Raw genomic sequence first — 17,043 nt, 5'->3', positions numbered from 1 at the left:
AGTTTTGCATGTTTTCACCAAGCATTGTAATAATCTGACAGGATAGAATAACAAATGCATTAATGTTGGAATGCTACAAATCAGCTTTAACGTATGCCTTCAGAATCCTTATAGGAGTTTCTTTGCAACTTTGGTATACTTCTGATTATATGAAACAGAATCCTAGAGTACCTACATTTTTACATTAATCCTTTGAAAGAACTTCAACTTCCACATATGAAATTTCTTCCCAACTTGCTATTCGATCCCTTTTGCGTGTGCTGCGTACACCTACTTTAGTTTTGTGTATGCGTTATGTTATCCTTGTTGCATATCTTGTGCTTTCTCTGGGCAAACAGGTTTGTTCAGAAAAAGGTCTTGTGTACAACGGAGTGAGAGAAGATTACTTAACCAATGGCACTGTTAAGATGTGAATTGCTTGACAAGCTAATACTCCTCATTGAGGATGACAATTTTATTTATACGAGGAGCTTGAACTTCTTTCAAAGATTGAGGAAGAGCATCCCCTGCAATGTTTACATCAGCCCCAAAATTGCGGTAGGCGACATCGCTACATACACTGTCAACCTCCGAAAAGAATACAAACTTATCTTGTGCAAGGCCCAGAACGTAGACGTGCTGTTCGGCGCTGCAGAGTTGTGCGTAGCATATTAAATCACAAAGACCAAAGGCGCAGCATATGGCCTATGCATAAGGGAAGACATGCCCACAAATGCTGTCAAAACTAAACAACACCCATAGAAACTTCTTTGTCTCTTTCATTGAAATTACATTTTTAAAAACTATTAAATACTTTTAATTAAACTGGTACTTGGACTTATTTCATATATCAGCATTTTGTTAAAATTATGTAACAAAATACCATCTGTTTTCCACTTGAAGGTTAAAAAAGATAATTTGAGGTCAATGGAAAGATTCTCGTTGTTTGACCGTTTACTAACGTGAAATAAATCCTTTAGCTGTTCAACCTTCTATTGAGGTTAAAACTGTTTCCATCACTTGGGAAGTGTATTAAATGTTACGTTATTTTTATTTCATACTAAGAAACCTGTTCCTTTTCTTTGCATTGAGGAGCATTGTCGACCATCATAGTGTTTTGCTATCCCAAAGAATTACCTGTGCTTTACTTTAAACATCCCGGCCTTTAAGGATGTATTCGGTGTATTTTATGTAAATCAGGAAGGCTTTTTTTATTCTTTAAAGGCTAGCATTTAGTATCCTGTCAAAGGTCCATTAGTGAGAAAAGATGATGGATTGCGATTCAACAGCACTGAAAGGTGTTAGCAATGATCCTTTTGATTTACTATACACCATGCACGTAGCACACCAGCTGTGGAGCAGCTTTAAATGTATCTGTAGAACAATTAAATAGCAAAATGGTTTTATTTCATACATTTGGAGGAAGTATCAGTAATCTGTGCCGAATGCCCAGTTCTAAATTGTACAGTTGGAGTGCAGGAAATAGGGATAATTTTAAATATTAATTGTCATTTTATATTTTTAATGTTTCTAAATGTTGCCACTAGGTATGTATTTTGTGAAGTGATATCCGAACAGTTAACAATCCTTTCAGATGCACTCAAATGGGTTCCTTCCACATTGAAACAGGCTTTCACTAACTGTAACATTTTCAGACGTAATTGCTGGACAGTTGATAGGTAATTAGCCCAACTCTGCTCCAGCAATGAATATTTCTCCGTTGGTGTGGGATCATCTAACTTGCAGTCAATTTCAAAGTTGGTATGACGGTGTACTGAGTACACCGTCATACCCACCGCAATATCTGCCCCATTGTGTCTCTAGGTTTGTATGTGGGAAGTACTTTCAGGAGTCGAGGCCAGATTTGAAAACCAAGCTGTTTTATGCCAATGTTTTCTCTGCGTTTTGTTTGAACAAATATTTTAATGAATTCTCACCATGATGTTCCGAGCAGAGATTGTGTAAGGAAGTGCTGTATTCCGTTGAAATTTTTTTTAAAACCTGAAGTACCACAAATAATTAACCTTGTTATAAATGTTAATTTGGTTCTCGTACTGCCAAACTTACGCTCTCTCCCCAACCAATTTATTTGATTGTCAGCAGGCCTCTGTTTTATACCCCAAAAAAATCAAAATGGCAATTAAATGACAAGAATAACTGTCTCCAGTGAGGGTATGGTTGGAAAAGTACCATAATGGAGGCAGTTGGATAAGTGTATGGGCAGGAGTGGAGGGGTGGGTGACAAAGTATCAGATTTTTCATAAGAAATTCAGCACCTGCCCTTTCAAACATATAGAGGTTATGATAAGTTACAACTTGCACTGGTTGCAATTTTAATGACTTTTTAATAAGTGCAGGATTTTTTTTGAAGTCCTGTTTTCCAAACGAGGTTCAGATATTTCATGTTCGCAGTGGCCATGATATTTTAAGAAACTAGAGTTGCAACTCCCTGACAATTGCTTCATTTCTGAGCAGACAACCATTTCTCCAGGTTTGTTTCTGTGATGCACCATTCTTGTGTTACGAATACAAAGCTTGACATTAAAAATACCTATCACAGCACCATCCAAAAGGCAAAAAGCATATTATAACAAAATATGTTTTTTTTCATCGGGCCAAGTTTTAATGCATTTTGCAATGGAATGTTGTGATCCAAAACCTTGTTTAAGATACAATACATTTTATTAAAATCTTCAACACAAAAGCAAGGGAGATATAGTTAGTGTACAAAAAACTTTCCTTTGAGCAAAAATAACTTGGGTGGTACTGAAATATACATCGTACTATTGAATAAAGCACAGTATATAGACAAAAATGTTGAGACAACATGTTAAGTAACCTTTGCTGAATGCCTATAGCAGCAGTATTTTGTGGTATGATGAATTTAGAACACTGATTATCAATGGTTGTAATAATATAAAATACTTTTTAAGAGTAATATCCTTGGAGAGGCATCATTGCCCTAGTGAGGAAGTTCCCCTCTTCCATCTCCCCCACCCCCCAACCTGCCCTCATAATTGCAAGAAGGAAGACATTTTTCTAAGTATCTTCTATAAAAGTTAATTAACTAATCTTGGTTTTCTCTAGAGTGTGTGCCATAGCTGTGGGGCTACTTCAGATCCTTTACCTTTCACTGAGCTGGTACATTATGTGTCAATTACAGCACTGTGGTGAGTAATGCTTTCTTTTTTTTTTAAAGTCAATATAAAAATGAAAAATGAATTAAGTGATAAATATAATTCCTTGTTTAAATTTAGTAATCAAGTAGACAGGATGATGGAGAGGAATGAGCGTCCCAGGCCAGAATTGTTTGCAGAACTACTTCAAGCCGCGAGTACCATTGGTGACTTTAGAAACTGTCCGGTAAGAGAAATTTGGTGTTTATACACCACCAGCTCCTCCAATTTGAACTCTGCAGCTGAATTTCATGGTAATTGAAAGAATAGAATATCTGGTTTGTATAGCTGTGCATTGCCATCTTAGTGTTTACCAGTAGGACATCCCTGTTGTCAAATTATGTTGTGATTTTGTTCAAGCCTGTCACATCTGGGTAATGCCTATGTTCCAATTGAAAAGCTAATTATTTTTCATACTTACCATAACTTATCTTATAGGCAGCCAAATGCTAAGTGATGCTGGTACACTGCCAAACTTCACCGCATCTACCTCTACACAGAAACTAGGACATATTGCTGATGTTTTTATCGCTGCTGTCGGGAAGCGTGGCTAACTCCATCTATGGTTTATATTTAAGTCCTCATGTTGCCAGTTTTCATTGCTGCTGTTTTTATTTAATTTATTTATTCCTGCTGCGGCCAATGGGAAGCCAGTAGAGAAGTACAATAAATGAAATGCACAGCTTGGAGATAGTTTCAAAATAGTTAATGTTATTTTCAAAAAGATTGATTTAATTTGTTCTTTAGCAGAGTCCATTTTTTTTGTATTTTTTGTTTAATTCATTAATCCTGCAATGAGATGCTTCTTCACAACAAATGAAAATTATTAAATAGCAAAATTGCAAATTGTTCATGTCATTTAATCAGCTCTTCTGTGTATGCCAGGAGTGTCAAACTAAATTTACATGGTAGGCCCGATCTGACATCCTGATACTTGGCGTGGACCACTTGCCACAAAAGTTATTTGTGCAAACTGGATAGAAATTGGTAGGCATTTCACTTGTTTTTTGGGGCTTGATGCAGACCAATTTCTGGGGACGAGGTCTTGCACCTCGCCTGCACCATATTGATCCTCACTGTCTTTAGGCATCCTTGGCAGCCACCTGAAATCACTGCTGGATCAATTTAAGTATGTAACAATGCCCTGCGCCTGTTTCAGGACCCTTCTGAAAACTGCATGGGAAACTAGGAGCATGCAACTTGTATGCTGTGCACCCACTCGCCACAATGCTGCTCCCAGCTCTGCACGAGACGCTGGGCCTCACGCGCACACAACCTCACCTCATTCTCCAGTACTCTGTTTCTTCCATCTCCCGACCCAAGTCCCAATCTCCCAACCCTTATTCCCCAGTCTCCTTTTCTACTCTGAGCCCTCATTTCCCCACCGCAAATCCTAATCACCCAACCTCCCACTCCTCCCCCCACCCCCCGGGCATGTTCTGACTAGTCCAGTAACATAACCACTACACTACCGGAAGGAGTCCATAGGTCTGGATTAATAATCCACCAAACATGAATTCAAATCTCACCATGCCAGTTTGAGAATTTGAATTTGGTTTTTAAAAAAAAATCAGCATATATAATGTATCTGTAAAAATGACCATGAAGCTGTCAGATTGTCAGAAACGTCCAACTGGTTAACTAATGTTTTTTAGAGAAGCTCAGTCTGTCTTATTCTTTTTAATTTAGTACAACCATTATATTCCAAGAAAAAGAATAAAACCTTGATGGATAAGGCTCACCTACCCCTGTGTGACATAGTGAAATTCTGTTGCAACAAAATGAACAGGATGCAGTGCTTACCATTCCTATTCATGCATGTCACTGGAATGTACTTTTATAATTTCAACATTTAAGCAGCAAGTGTAAGACATAGTAGCAAGGTGTGACTGAGAAACATTGATAAGTATATAGGTCATGAAACTTACTAAATATTATCTTACAGAAGTTCAATTTAATATAAAGTTATTTGGGTGTCTGTTTGTTCAGACTTTGCTATGTTTCCATTACATGAAGCAAGTTTTTCCAAAGTGGTTTATTTAGCTCATGTATGCTGTTGGTCATGTTTGTTACAACAGTTCAAGATCCTGATGACTGTTTTCCCCCTCTTAATTCTCCAAGATTTTTAAATGGTTTCAAATACGTTCAGCAATATTTTTGAGCTGGCTGACATACAAATTGAACACGGTGCATATCTTGATTACAACAATTATAGAAACATTTTGAATGTTTGGAAAAAATGATTTTTCGTGCCGATATGTTTGAAATTTTCCCATTTTGCTATTTTTTTTCATTCAGAGTAATTGTGGACAGAAGATAAAGATCAGACGTGTGCTAATGAATTGCCCAGTGATAGTCACAATTGGTTTAGTCTGGGACTCTGAGAATTCAGATCTCACATTGGATGTGATTCGATATTTGGCGCCACAGCTCTATCTCCCTGGAGTAAGTCAGAAGAAACTGTTCTGTTAAGTTGTCTTATTTCTGACTATTAACCTTTGTCTAGTGTTTAAATGTACAGTAGAACCTTGTAAAGACTTTTCAAAATAGTTGTCTTAAGACCAGTTTAAACACCTTTCCCAAGTCTACAATGAAATAGCTGTACTTATAACGAGTGAAATTTGCTATTGTAAACTGGTTGAAATTATGAGCTTAAGTGTCCTAGTAAGCTTTTAAAAATATCAATAGCTATTATAAAGCTCTTGTTAATCCCTCTGCTGAACCAAGTGCCATTCTTAAGATTTTTTTTTAAGGGTCATTTCCATTTTTGGGCATTTTCTAATCTTTGCAGTGTCCTTCATCAAAAAGACAGGTGGGCCACTTTCTCCCAGTTCTTTGCCAATTAAACTCGCTGGCAGGAAAATAAGAATATGTGTTGGCCATTTAGTCTCTTGAGGCTGATCTGTGACCTAACTCAATATACCTGCCTTTGCCCCATATCCTTCAATCTCTTTGATTAACAAAAATCTAACAATCTCAGATTTAAAGTTAACAATTGGCCTACCATCAGCTGCCGTTTGCGGAAGAGTTCCAAACTTCTACCACCCTTTGTGTGTAGACTAACTTCACTCCTGAAAGGTTTGGCCGAAATTTTTAGACTATGTCCCCAAGTCCTAGATTTTCCATCCAGCAGAAATAGTTTCTCTCTACCTTATCGGTTCCCCTTAATATCTTGAAAACTTCGATCAACTCGCCCCTTAACCTTCTAAATTCCAGGGAGTACAATCCTAGTTTCCTCGTAATTTAACCCTTGGAGTCCAGGTATCAATCTACGCTGCACTCCCTCCACTGCCAATAATATCCTTCCTATGAGGTGGTGCCCAGAACTGAACACTATACTCCAGGTGTGGTCTAACCAGGGCTTTGTATAGCTTTAGCATACCTTCTACCCCTTTGTATTCTACTCCTCTAGATATAAAGGCCAGCATTCCATTCGCTGTTTTGATTATTTTCTGTACCTGTCCATGACATTTTAATGACCTATGTACATGACCCATAAGTCTCTTTGGACCTCCACTGGTTCTAACTTTTCATCATTTGGAAAGTATTCTGATCTATCCATTTTAGGTCCAAAGTGGATGACGTCACACTTGCCTATATTGAAATCCATTTGCCACAGTTTGCCCCATTCGCTTAAACTAGTAATATCTCTTTGTAACTTTATGCTTCCATCTACACTGCTTATAATGCCACCTATCTTTGTGTCATCAGCAAACTTGTATATGTGGCTCACTATCCTGTCATCTAAGTCATTAATAAATACCAATAAATATCAGCCAATCTCCTAACCACGTCAATAATTTGCCCTCAATTTCATGAGCTTCACTCTTAGCTAATAGTCTCTTATGAGGGTCTTTATCAAATGCATTCTGGAAGTCCATATACATAACATCCACAGACAATCCCCAATCAGGTTCGACAGGCATGACCTACCCTTTACAAATCCATGCTGGCTCTCTGAAAATTTTCAAGATGATCAGTCATTACCATCTTTTTGCCTCGAGTAATTTCCTGACAACAGATGTTAGGCCCTGGTTTCCAGCTCTCTCCTTTCTTAAATAGCAGATAGATGTGCAATTTTTCAATCATAAGGAAATGGTTCCTCAACTACAAGAACTTTGGAAGATCATAGTTAGGGCATCTGCAATGTTCTCGCCTCTTTCCTTTAAAACCCTGGGATGGAAACCATCTGGTCCTGGGGACTTGTCATTCTGTAGTGCCATTATTTTGTTCATTACTGTTCATTTGCATATGTTAATGTTGGTGAGCCCCTGTTCCTGATTCACTATTAATTTCCTTGATGCCTGGCATGCTATCCTCTTTCTACTGAACATGCCAATGCAAAGTAATGATTTAACATGCCCCCCATTTCTTTATTTTCATTTATAATATCACCATTGACAGTTTTTAAAGGGTTCACATTTCTCTTAACAACTTTTTTTCTTGACATCCCTTGCAAGTTTCTTATCCTACTCCCTTTTTGTAGCTCTTATGATCTGTTTTGTCACTGCTGTTCTTTTTATCTTTCGCATTTGTCTGTACTATTTTTTGCATTCTTGTTTGCTTTTTCTTTTAGTTTTATGTTGTCCCTTACCTCTTTTGTTAACCTTGGCTGTTTTTTTTTGGCAAGCAGAGTTCTTGCCCCTTAAGGGTATAAAGTGGTTCTGTACCACGTCAAATTATTTTTTGAACACCTCCCACTGATCATCATCTGTCATTTTACCCATTAACAGATTTGCCCAGTTTACTGTGGACAGTCTCTGTCTCATCCTATTGAAGTTGACCTTACCTAAACCTAGATTTAGGTAACAGGTCATTGAATCATAGAATTTACATCACAGAAGATGGCCACTTTTATCTCTAAGTGGTTCCACCTTTCTTGACTATCATTTTACTTATATATTCTTATAAAAGCTCTTGTTTTCTTTTAATGTTAATTTCCAGTCTTGGTCATCTTTTACACTCCATCTTCGCCTTCTCAATCTCATTTTGCTTCATTTCTATTCATAGTAAACTTAAATGAAAAACAAAGAAAAGCTTCCTCGTCCTAGTGTCCAAGAAATCTGAAATCCTCCCTTCTACATCATGTGGCTCCCCAATTGCCTGGCACATAGCAGTGAAAGTAATCCTGAAATTATTACACTTGAAGTCGTGACTTTTAATCAAACACTTAACTCATCGAACACCCTTTTACAACGGTTCCATTCTGTTGTTACCCAACAAAAAACATGACTTCAGACTATTCACCCTCCCTTTTAGGAATCTTCTCCACTTGTTGCAGTTATCCCTCATCCTGGCATCTTGGAGATAGCAGATTATTTGGTATTCCAAGGAAAGACTTTCTGTTGAATATTTTGTAGCTACTGCTTGCCTGTCTTTTACACTATCACTTCTCTCTTTTTCTCTCAAGTCCCCTTTTCCCTTCCCATTGGATCATAATACAATGAAGTTGCTCATAATTTTACCCCTCCTAATTCATTGACCTCATCTGGATTGCAGCAATCCAGTGCCCTATATTAAACAACTACAGATCCTCAGGTATATCCTTCACTACCTCTACCTCAATCCTTCTTCCCCAACACCACTCTCCAACAGATGGCCACCCACTTCCCTTCCTCTCTCTCTTTAATCTTCCGTAGTTGCATGGTGACCACCACCTGCACTGAGCACTCTAAGAACTGTTCCTATATAGTGCAAGTTCCATGCAATGTTGTTTTGTGATAATAGCTGGACTTGGAAACTCAAGGAACTGAAAGTTTAAAGCCAAATACTACTTTTTCTTGGGCAGTCCCTCGGAGTCGAGGATGACTTGCTTCCACACTAAAGATAAGTCCTCGGTTACTGAAGAGTCCAATGCGGGATCTACAGTCTCTGTCACAGGTGGGCAGACGGTGGTTGGAGGAACGGGAGGTTGGGGTGCCTGGGTTGCCGCGTGCTCCTTCCGCTGTCGATGCTTGGCTTCAGCTAGCTCTCGGTGAAGACACACGAGGTATTCAGCGCCTTTCCGGATGCTTTTCCTCCACTTTGAGTGGTCTTGGGCCAGGGATTCCCAGGTGTTGATGGGGATGTTGCACTTTTTCAAGGAGGCTTTCAGGGTTTTCCTTGAAGCGTTTCCTCTGTCCACCTGGGGCTCGCTTGCCGTGTCGGAGCTCCGAGTAGAGCGTTTGTTTTGAGAATCTCGTGTCGGGCATGTGGACGATGTGGCCCGTCCAACGGAGCTGATCGAGCGTGGTCGATGCTTCGATGCTGGAGATGTTGGCCTGAGTGAAAACACTAAAGTTGGTGCGCCTATCCTGCCAATGGATTTGCAAGATTCTGCACAGGCAACGTTGGTGGTACTTCTGTGTTTTGAGGTGTCTGCTGTACATAGTCCATGTCTCTGAGCCATACAGGAGGGCGAGTATCACTACTACTCTGTAGATCATGAGCTTGATGCTGGGTTTGAGGTCCTGGTCTTCAAACACACTTCCTCAGGCAGTGTTGAACCTCGTCGTCTATGTCTGCCCTTGTTTGATAGTAGGCTCCCAAGCTATGGAAAATGGTCCACATTTGTCCAAAGCCTTGTGGATATTGATAACTGGGTGGCAGTGCTGTGTGGCTGGGACAGGTTGGTAGAGGACCTGAATTTCTTGTGCTTTCTCCACCCACCATCTGTTCATTAGGATGCGGGTTTTCTGGTGTACTTCGGCCTTCAGACGTCTGTAGAGCTGCTTTCTTGCCTTCGAGTTGTGTTGCTGTTTCCAGTCCAAGAATGCCTTGTGCTTGCAGCATATTAGCTCATGGATCTCCTGGTCATTCTCGTCGAACTAGTCTTGGTGTTTCCTGGTCAAGTGACTTGGCGTCTCTTCGCAGGTGCTAATTATGGAAGCTTTAAGGGCAGACCAGGCACTGTGGACTCCGGGTCACTGAGAGGAGTCAGGTTGGTGGCGAGGCACTGGCTGAATAGGGCTTTTTCTTAGCAGGATCTGTGAGTGTTCCAGCATTTATTTTCCTGTGGCATTGTTTCTGTTGCCGTTGCTGTTTTGAGGCAGTGTTGATGGTGGTGACAGAACGAATTAGGCGGTGGTCCATCCAGCAGTCGTCCGCTCCTGTCATGGCGCGGATGATGCACACGTCTTTGGGGTCCCTCACTCGGACGATGACGTAGTCTAACAGATGCCAGTTCTTGGAGTTAGGGTGTTATAAGATGAAGTCTTATATTTGTTTTTCTGACGGAACAGGGTATTATTTATGACGCGGCCGTGTTCTAAGTATTTAGTCAGGAGGAGGGTGCCTTTGGAGTTGGTTTTCCCTACCCCATCTGCCGATCACACCTTCCCAGAGGTCAGTGTCCTTTCCAACTCGGGCATTGAAGTCGCCAAGGAGGATCAGCTTGTTGCCCATTGAGACTCGGGACAGAGATTGTTCGAGGCTGGAGTAGAATTCCTCTTTGGTCTCGTCTGTAGCTTCCAGTAACTTCCACAAAGGGAGTCTCTGAGACAGTCCACAAGCTTGTTTTTTTTACGGCGAAGCCACCCCCATGGAAGCGGCGTTCTACTTTTGGTTTGTCTTTCCAGAAGAAGGTGTAGCTACCAACTTCTTCTTTGAGCTGGCCTTCCCCTGCCTACCGTGTCTCACTTAGGGCAGCAATGTCTGTCGGAGCGCCTGAGATGCCGGGCAACGATAGCTGTGCGGCATTCCGGTCTGTTGCTGTTGGGATTGTCCATGAGGGTCCTGACATTCCAGGTCCTGAACTTCATCTTAAAAGTGTGAAAGGTGCCTGTGTGTGAATTCTTTTAACGTCGGGTGGCCGTTGCACACCAGCTACCACACGGGCTTGACAGAGCAAGGTCTTGGTCGGTCCAGTGGCAAGGAGATCCGAGACGACTGGAGACCAGGCTCCGCTGTGTGGGCCTAGTTCATACACACGTGCATACTCCTACTGTCGTCCTCCCTCCTTTCCACAGGAACACTCTCCTTGAGATTCACAGTGTAGCCCTCGTGGCACCTCATTGTTGGCCCAAGCTGTTCCTTTCCTGGGCCACTCCTTGGCCTCAACCTCGCCGCTCCGAGGCATCCGACCTCCGCTCTGGGCCCTGACGACATCTCCTCCCGCTCTGGGTCCCGACAACCTCCATCTCTTCCTGTGCCCCGACCTCCATCCCCTCCTGGGCCCGACTCGCTTCACAACACCTCACCAAACTGCTCCCTGGGCTCCAGTGACATCGAATGTAGTCGCCCTCTTCGCTTTTGTCCCCCTCTCTGAGCTGCTCCCTGTGCTGGCTGGGACTGGGCTGCTCTTCTTTATCCTCGGCCGCCGGTGGTGGTGTTCCCTCCCAGGTCCGGGGGTCGAGGGGAGTGTCCTCGACTCCATCGAAGCCAACTACACTTCACTGCTAAACTCCAATTCACATTGAACCCCAGTTAAAACCAAACTCTCTTTACTCACTTGGCTGCCTTGTCTGGGGGTCTCTCGACTTGAATTTTCAAGTGATCGATCTCCTACCTTCTCTCTACACTCATTCTTCACCTTCCTTTCAATGAAAAATGCCTGGTCTGATTTAATCTTCACATGACCGTGCACTGAGATTAGTAGTTGTGTGGATGGAGGATTGAAGGCCCAAGCACAAGTCTAACCATCTCCCCAAGAAAGTATTATTTTCCAACACTTAATGCTAACCTTGTTTTTCTATTTTTAATTGATAGTATTGAGAAACATATCTCATATAAATTGTATTAAGAGGGGTTAGGTTGTTTTATATTCTTAATTCAGTTGTTTGGTCATGAGTGAGCAAGTTGTTTTCAGCTCAGAGTGCAATTAGACCTATTCCGCATCCTCTGTATCTCAATTTTAGTAGGATGACAGGCTCAATGTACATAATAAAACACACAAAATTCTATGTTCAAGTTTTCCTGGTTAAAGGAATATTTGGATTAGGCCCATAGAAATAAGATAAAAGATGTGAAGAATTGCCATTTGTAAGGACAGTACATTGTTGGAAGAAAACATAATGTTTAAGCAGTAGTAACATAGCACTGGACTCTACACAGCACTCTTGCACAGGTTAAGAAAGCTGAAACCTCAAGTTTAAAAACATAAATCTCTTACTGGTGCGATGTGTTTGCCCCAGAATATGTAACTTGGGGGTAGGAAGCAGGAAATTGCTTTATATTAAAGGTTCTGCAAAGTCCTCTGCCCCACAGTAATATCCCTTTTTAAGAGTGAAGCATAAGAATTTATCAATTAAATTGTGATCTGTAGTTACATTTTAAGTTATGTGTAATGAGACAGCTTAAATTGGTAATGTGCCTTTTTTTTTAAAGCTTTTCTTCAGAGCAACTGATGAAGGGGCGAAGAGAAGTGAGTTGATCCTTGTTGGAATGGTATGCTATTCCAGCAGACACTATTGCACCTTTGCCTTTCATACCAAAAGCTCTAAGTGGATGTTCTTTGATGATGCTACTGTTAAAGAGGTGAGCTTTAAATCAGTAACGCATAAAATGTGTACTTTGCACAGTTCTAGTCTCCATATTATAAATAGTGAATCGGGGCACTGGAGAAATTTACAAGGTTTGAGGAACAAGGTTATATCTACCTGGAAAGATTGAACAGGCTGATCTTTTTTTCTAGAAAAGCGAAGGCTGAGGGGTGACCTGATAGATTGTACAAAATTGATGGGTAGGAAAAGACCAGCTGGCCCATCAACGCTGCCCCAAAAGCCTTTAAGGTTATGAAAGGGTTTGATAGGGTAGACTTGAAGATGTTTCCACTTGTCGGGGAAGACCATAAATATAAGATAGTTACTTATGTCTAATAGGGAATTCAGGAGAGACTTCTTTACCCTGAGAGTGGGTCAAACGTGGAACTCGCTACCACAAAGAATAGTTGAGGTTAGTAGCATAGATGCATTTAAGGGGAAACTGGATAAACACATGAGTGAGAAAGGAATAGAAGGTTATGCTGATAGGGTAAGATGAAGAGGGGTGGGAAGAGGTTGTGTGGAGCATAAATGCCAGTGTGGACCAGTTGTGCCAAATGGTCTGTTCTGTGCTGTACATTCTATGGGGTCAAGTTTCAGCCGCCCGCTAGAACGGTGCACATCGGAGAGGCCCGCCTAATTTATACAACAAAAATAGCGCCGAATACTTACCTCGCAATTCTCAGATAGCTGCAGGCCCAATTCCACCTCGGCACGGCGCAGCAGGAGCTGCTGGGGGCGGAGCTACAGACCTGCGCCGAAAACCGTGCCGGCAGCTGCGCATGTACGCAGTAGCTGCCGGCGTCCTGTCTCCGGGGCGGCGACCCTATCCCAGGCCGAAGGGACGTCGCCTCTATCCCCGGCCGCATGGCCTGCGCATCTTACCTCGGCGGCGAGGCCGGCCCGCCCGGCCTCTCGCTGGGGTGGGCCCCGCCCGAAGTGTCGCCGCCACCGGCGGCAGCAGCAGCCCGGCATCAGCTGCGGGCGGGGCTTCTTCGTTGTCGTCTTCTCTTTCCCCCCCCCCCCCCATCTTCTCTTCTCTCCCCCCCATCTTCTCTTCTCTCCCCCCCATCTTCTCTTCTCTCCCCCCCATCTTCTCTTCTCTCCCCCCCATCTTCTCTTCTCTCCCCCCCATCTTCTCTTCTCTCCCCCCCATCTTCTCTTCTCCCCCCCATCTTCTCTTCTCTCCCCCCCATCTTCTCTTCTCCTCCCCCCCATCTTCTCTTCTCCTCCCCCCCATCTTCTCTTCTCTCCCCCCCATCTTCTCTTCTCCCCCCCATCTTCTCTTCTCTCCCCCCCCATCTTCTCTTCTCTCCCCCCCCATCTTCTCTTCTCCTCCCCCCCCATCTTCTCTTCTCTCCCCCCCATCTTCCTCCCCCCCATCTTCTCTTCTCCCCCCCCCATCTTCTCTTCTCCCCCCCCATCTTCTCTTCTCCCCCCCCATCTTCTCTTCTCCCCCCCCCATCTTCTCTTCTCCCCCCCCCATCTTCTCTTCTCCCCCCCCCCATCTTCTCTTCTCCCCCCCCCATCATCTTCTCTTCTCCCCCCCCCATCATCTTCTCTTCTCCCCCCCCCATCATCTTCTCTTCTCCCCCCCCCATCATCTTCTCTTCTCCCCCCCCCATCATCTTCTCTTCTCCCCCCCCATCTTCTCTTCTCCCCCCCCCATCTTCTCTTCTCCCCCCCCCCATCATCTTCTCTTCTCCCCCCCCATCATCTTCTCTTCTCCCCCCCCATCATCTTCTCTTCTCCCCCCCCATCATCTTCTCTTCTCCCCCCCATCATCTTCTCTTCTCCCCCCCCATCATCTTCTCTTCTCCCCCCCCATCATCTTCTCTTCTCCCCCCCCATCATCTTCTCTTCTCCCCCCCCATCATCTTCTCTTCTCCCCCCCCATCATCTTCTCTTCTCCCCCCCCATCATCTTCTCTTCTCCCCCCCCATCATCTTCTCTTCTCCCCCCCCATCATCTTCTCTTCTCCCCCCCCATCATCTTCTCTTCTCCCCCCCCCCCATCATCTTCTCTTCTCCCCCCCCCATCATCTTCTCTTCTCCCCCCCCATCATCTTCTCTTCTCCCCCCCATCATCTTCTCTTCTCCCCCCCATCATCTTCTCTTCTCCCCCCCCATCATCTTCTCTTCTCCCCCCCCATCATCTTCTCTTCTCCCCCCCCCATCATCTTCTCTTCTCCCCCCCCCCATCATCTTCTCTCTTCTCTCCGCCCCCTCTCTTCTCTTCTCTTATTCCCCCCCCTCCCCCTTCTCCCTGGTGCTGCAGTAGGTGAGTAGAAATAATGTTTTATTTATTGTGATTTTTTTTTTAATTTAAAATTTTTTTTAATTAATTTATTTGGGTTGATTTATTGGTTTATTTATTGATTTATTTATCATTTATTATTGATGATGGCTCTTTATTTGTAAAAGTAAAGTGTTTAATGTTTGTAAACCCCCCCCCCCCCTGTTCCCTATGCCTGATTTGTAACCTATGCCTGATTTTCTAAGTGTAGGCAAGATTTTTCTGAGCGTACAAAAATCTACACTTACTCCATTCTAAGTTATTTTGGAGTAAGTTTTTGCTGCCTAAACTTGCAAAACAGGCGTAAGTGGCCGGACACGCCCCCTTTTGGGGGAAAAAAAAATCTGTTCTGTTCTAACTCACTGGAACTGGAGCAAACTAAAGGCTGAGAATTGCAATTTCTAAGATACTCCATTCTAAACTAGTTGCTCCAAAAAAATAGAAGCAACTCAGGCCAAAACTTGACCCCTATAATTCTATGTAAAAAGGACTGCTATTTTAGAGTCTTTGTAAATGTATGTTTTTGATAATGTATTTATACATTGAGAAAGTAGAAACTGTTTTCTGGGGGTCTTGTACACTTCAGCAGTTCTTTAGCATATCCTCTTACTGACTGAGCAGTGCAATGTAATATAAGCTAATATTTATTAAAAACATGACCATATGAGAAATGTATTCAAACAATGTACAAGCAGTGCAGCCTTGATTGCTATGCTTCCATTATCTGCAAAAATGTGAAACACCAGTGGGTGTCAGAAATTCCAAGTTGTTTCAAAGCTCTGTCCTCACAGTGGCAAAAAGCGCTGGTGTAGGGTGCAGCTACTGATTCCATTAATGGATCTGCTGTGTCATGCTTTTCTCATACATCAGTTTAACTCCAGCAGTTTAATGTGCTCGTATGCTAAAGTTGGAAATGCAAAATAGCCTAGAAATTCGATGGTGGGGTGTGCATTTTCCTTGCGCAAAACAGTCACCTAAAATCCAATACAAAAGCAAAATACTGCGGATGCTGGAATCTGAAATAAAAAGAGAAAATGCTGGAAATCTCAGCAGGTCAAGCAGCATCTGTGGAGAGAAAGAGTTAATGTTTCACGTCTGTGACCCTTCCTCAGAACTGGAAAAGTTCGAGATGTAACAGATTCTTAAAGAAGTGCAGGGGCAGTGAAAGGGGGTGGGGAGGAAAGAACAAAAGGGGAAGGTCTGTGATGGGGTGGAAGGCAGAAGAGATTTAAGAGACAAAAAGGATGATGGGCAAAAATGAGATGGTAATGGAACAAGTTAAGAAACAAAAGATGAGTCTAGATGGGGTGTGAATGGTGGAATCATCACCAGAGAAAGAAAAAGGGATGTAAAAAAAAAAAAAGTGAAAAATGGGAAAAAAAATATGGGGAGAGGTTATGGTCTGAAATTATTGAACTCTGTTGAGTCCAGAAGGCTGTAAAGTGCCTAAACGAAAGATGAGGTGCTGTTCCTCAAGCTTGCATTGAGCTTCATTGGAACAGTGTTAGAGGCCGAGGATGGAAAGATCGGAGTGGAGTGGAGAATTAAAGTGACAGGCGACCAGAAGCTCGGGGTCACGCTTATGGACTGAACGAAGATATTCTGCAAAGCGGTCACCCAATCTGCGTTTGGTCTCCCCACATCGTGAGCAGCGAATACAGTATACTAAATTGAAAGAAGTACAAGTAAATCGTTGTTTCACCTGGAAGGAGTGTTTGGGGCCCTGGACAGTGGGAAAGGAGGAGGTAAAGGGGCAGTTGTTGCATCTCCTGCGCTTGCATGAGAAGGTGCCGTGGGAAGGGGAGAAGGTGCTGGGGGTGATTGCGGAGTGGACCAGGAGGGAACGGTCCCTTCGAAATGCTGAGAGGGGTGGGGAGGGGAGGGGGAGATGTGATTGGTGGTGGGATCATGTTGGAGGTGGCGAAAATGACTGAGGATGATCCGTTGAACGTGGAGACTGGTGGGGTGAAAGGTGAGGACAAGGGGAGCCCTGTCGTGGTTCTGGGCGGGGGGGGGGGTGGGGGGGGGGTTGCAGGGGAGGGGAAGGGAAGGGGTGAGAGCAGAAGTGCGGGAAATAGGACACCATCGTGGGCCACATTAACCATGGTGGAGGGGATTCCTCGGTTGAGGAAAAA

At 43.1% G+C, this 17,043-nt stretch overlaps 1 protein-coding gene across 1 annotated transcript in view; it reads left to right on the top strand.

Annotated features, from left to right (window-relative positions):
- The window catches only part of LOC139245193 (inactive ubiquitin carboxyl-terminal hydrolase 53-like), a 167,579-nt gene that overhangs the window by 67,915 nt on the left and 82,621 nt on the right, over positions 1 to 17,043 (top strand). Inside the window, exons 5-8 of the mRNA XM_070871130.1 lie at positions 3,067 to 3,149; positions 3,237 to 3,342; positions 5,454 to 5,600; positions 12,459 to 12,608. Coding sequence (XP_070727231.1) covers positions 3,067 to 3,149; positions 3,237 to 3,342; positions 5,454 to 5,600; positions 12,459 to 12,608 — 486 coding nt within the window. The remainder of the gene's footprint in view (positions 1 to 3,066; positions 3,150 to 3,236; positions 3,343 to 5,453; positions 5,601 to 12,458; positions 12,609 to 17,043) is intronic.

Source organism: Pristiophorus japonicus, chromosome 2 (assembly GCF_044704955.1).
Source record: "Pristiophorus japonicus isolate sPriJap1 chromosome 2, sPriJap1.hap1, whole genome shotgun sequence".
NCBI classification, from domain to species: domain Eukaryota; kingdom Metazoa; phylum Chordata; class Chondrichthyes; family Pristiophoridae; genus Pristiophorus; species Pristiophorus japonicus.
The sequence above is the reverse complement of the archived record's forward strand: the minus strand, read 5'-3'. Positions and strand labels throughout refer to the sequence as shown.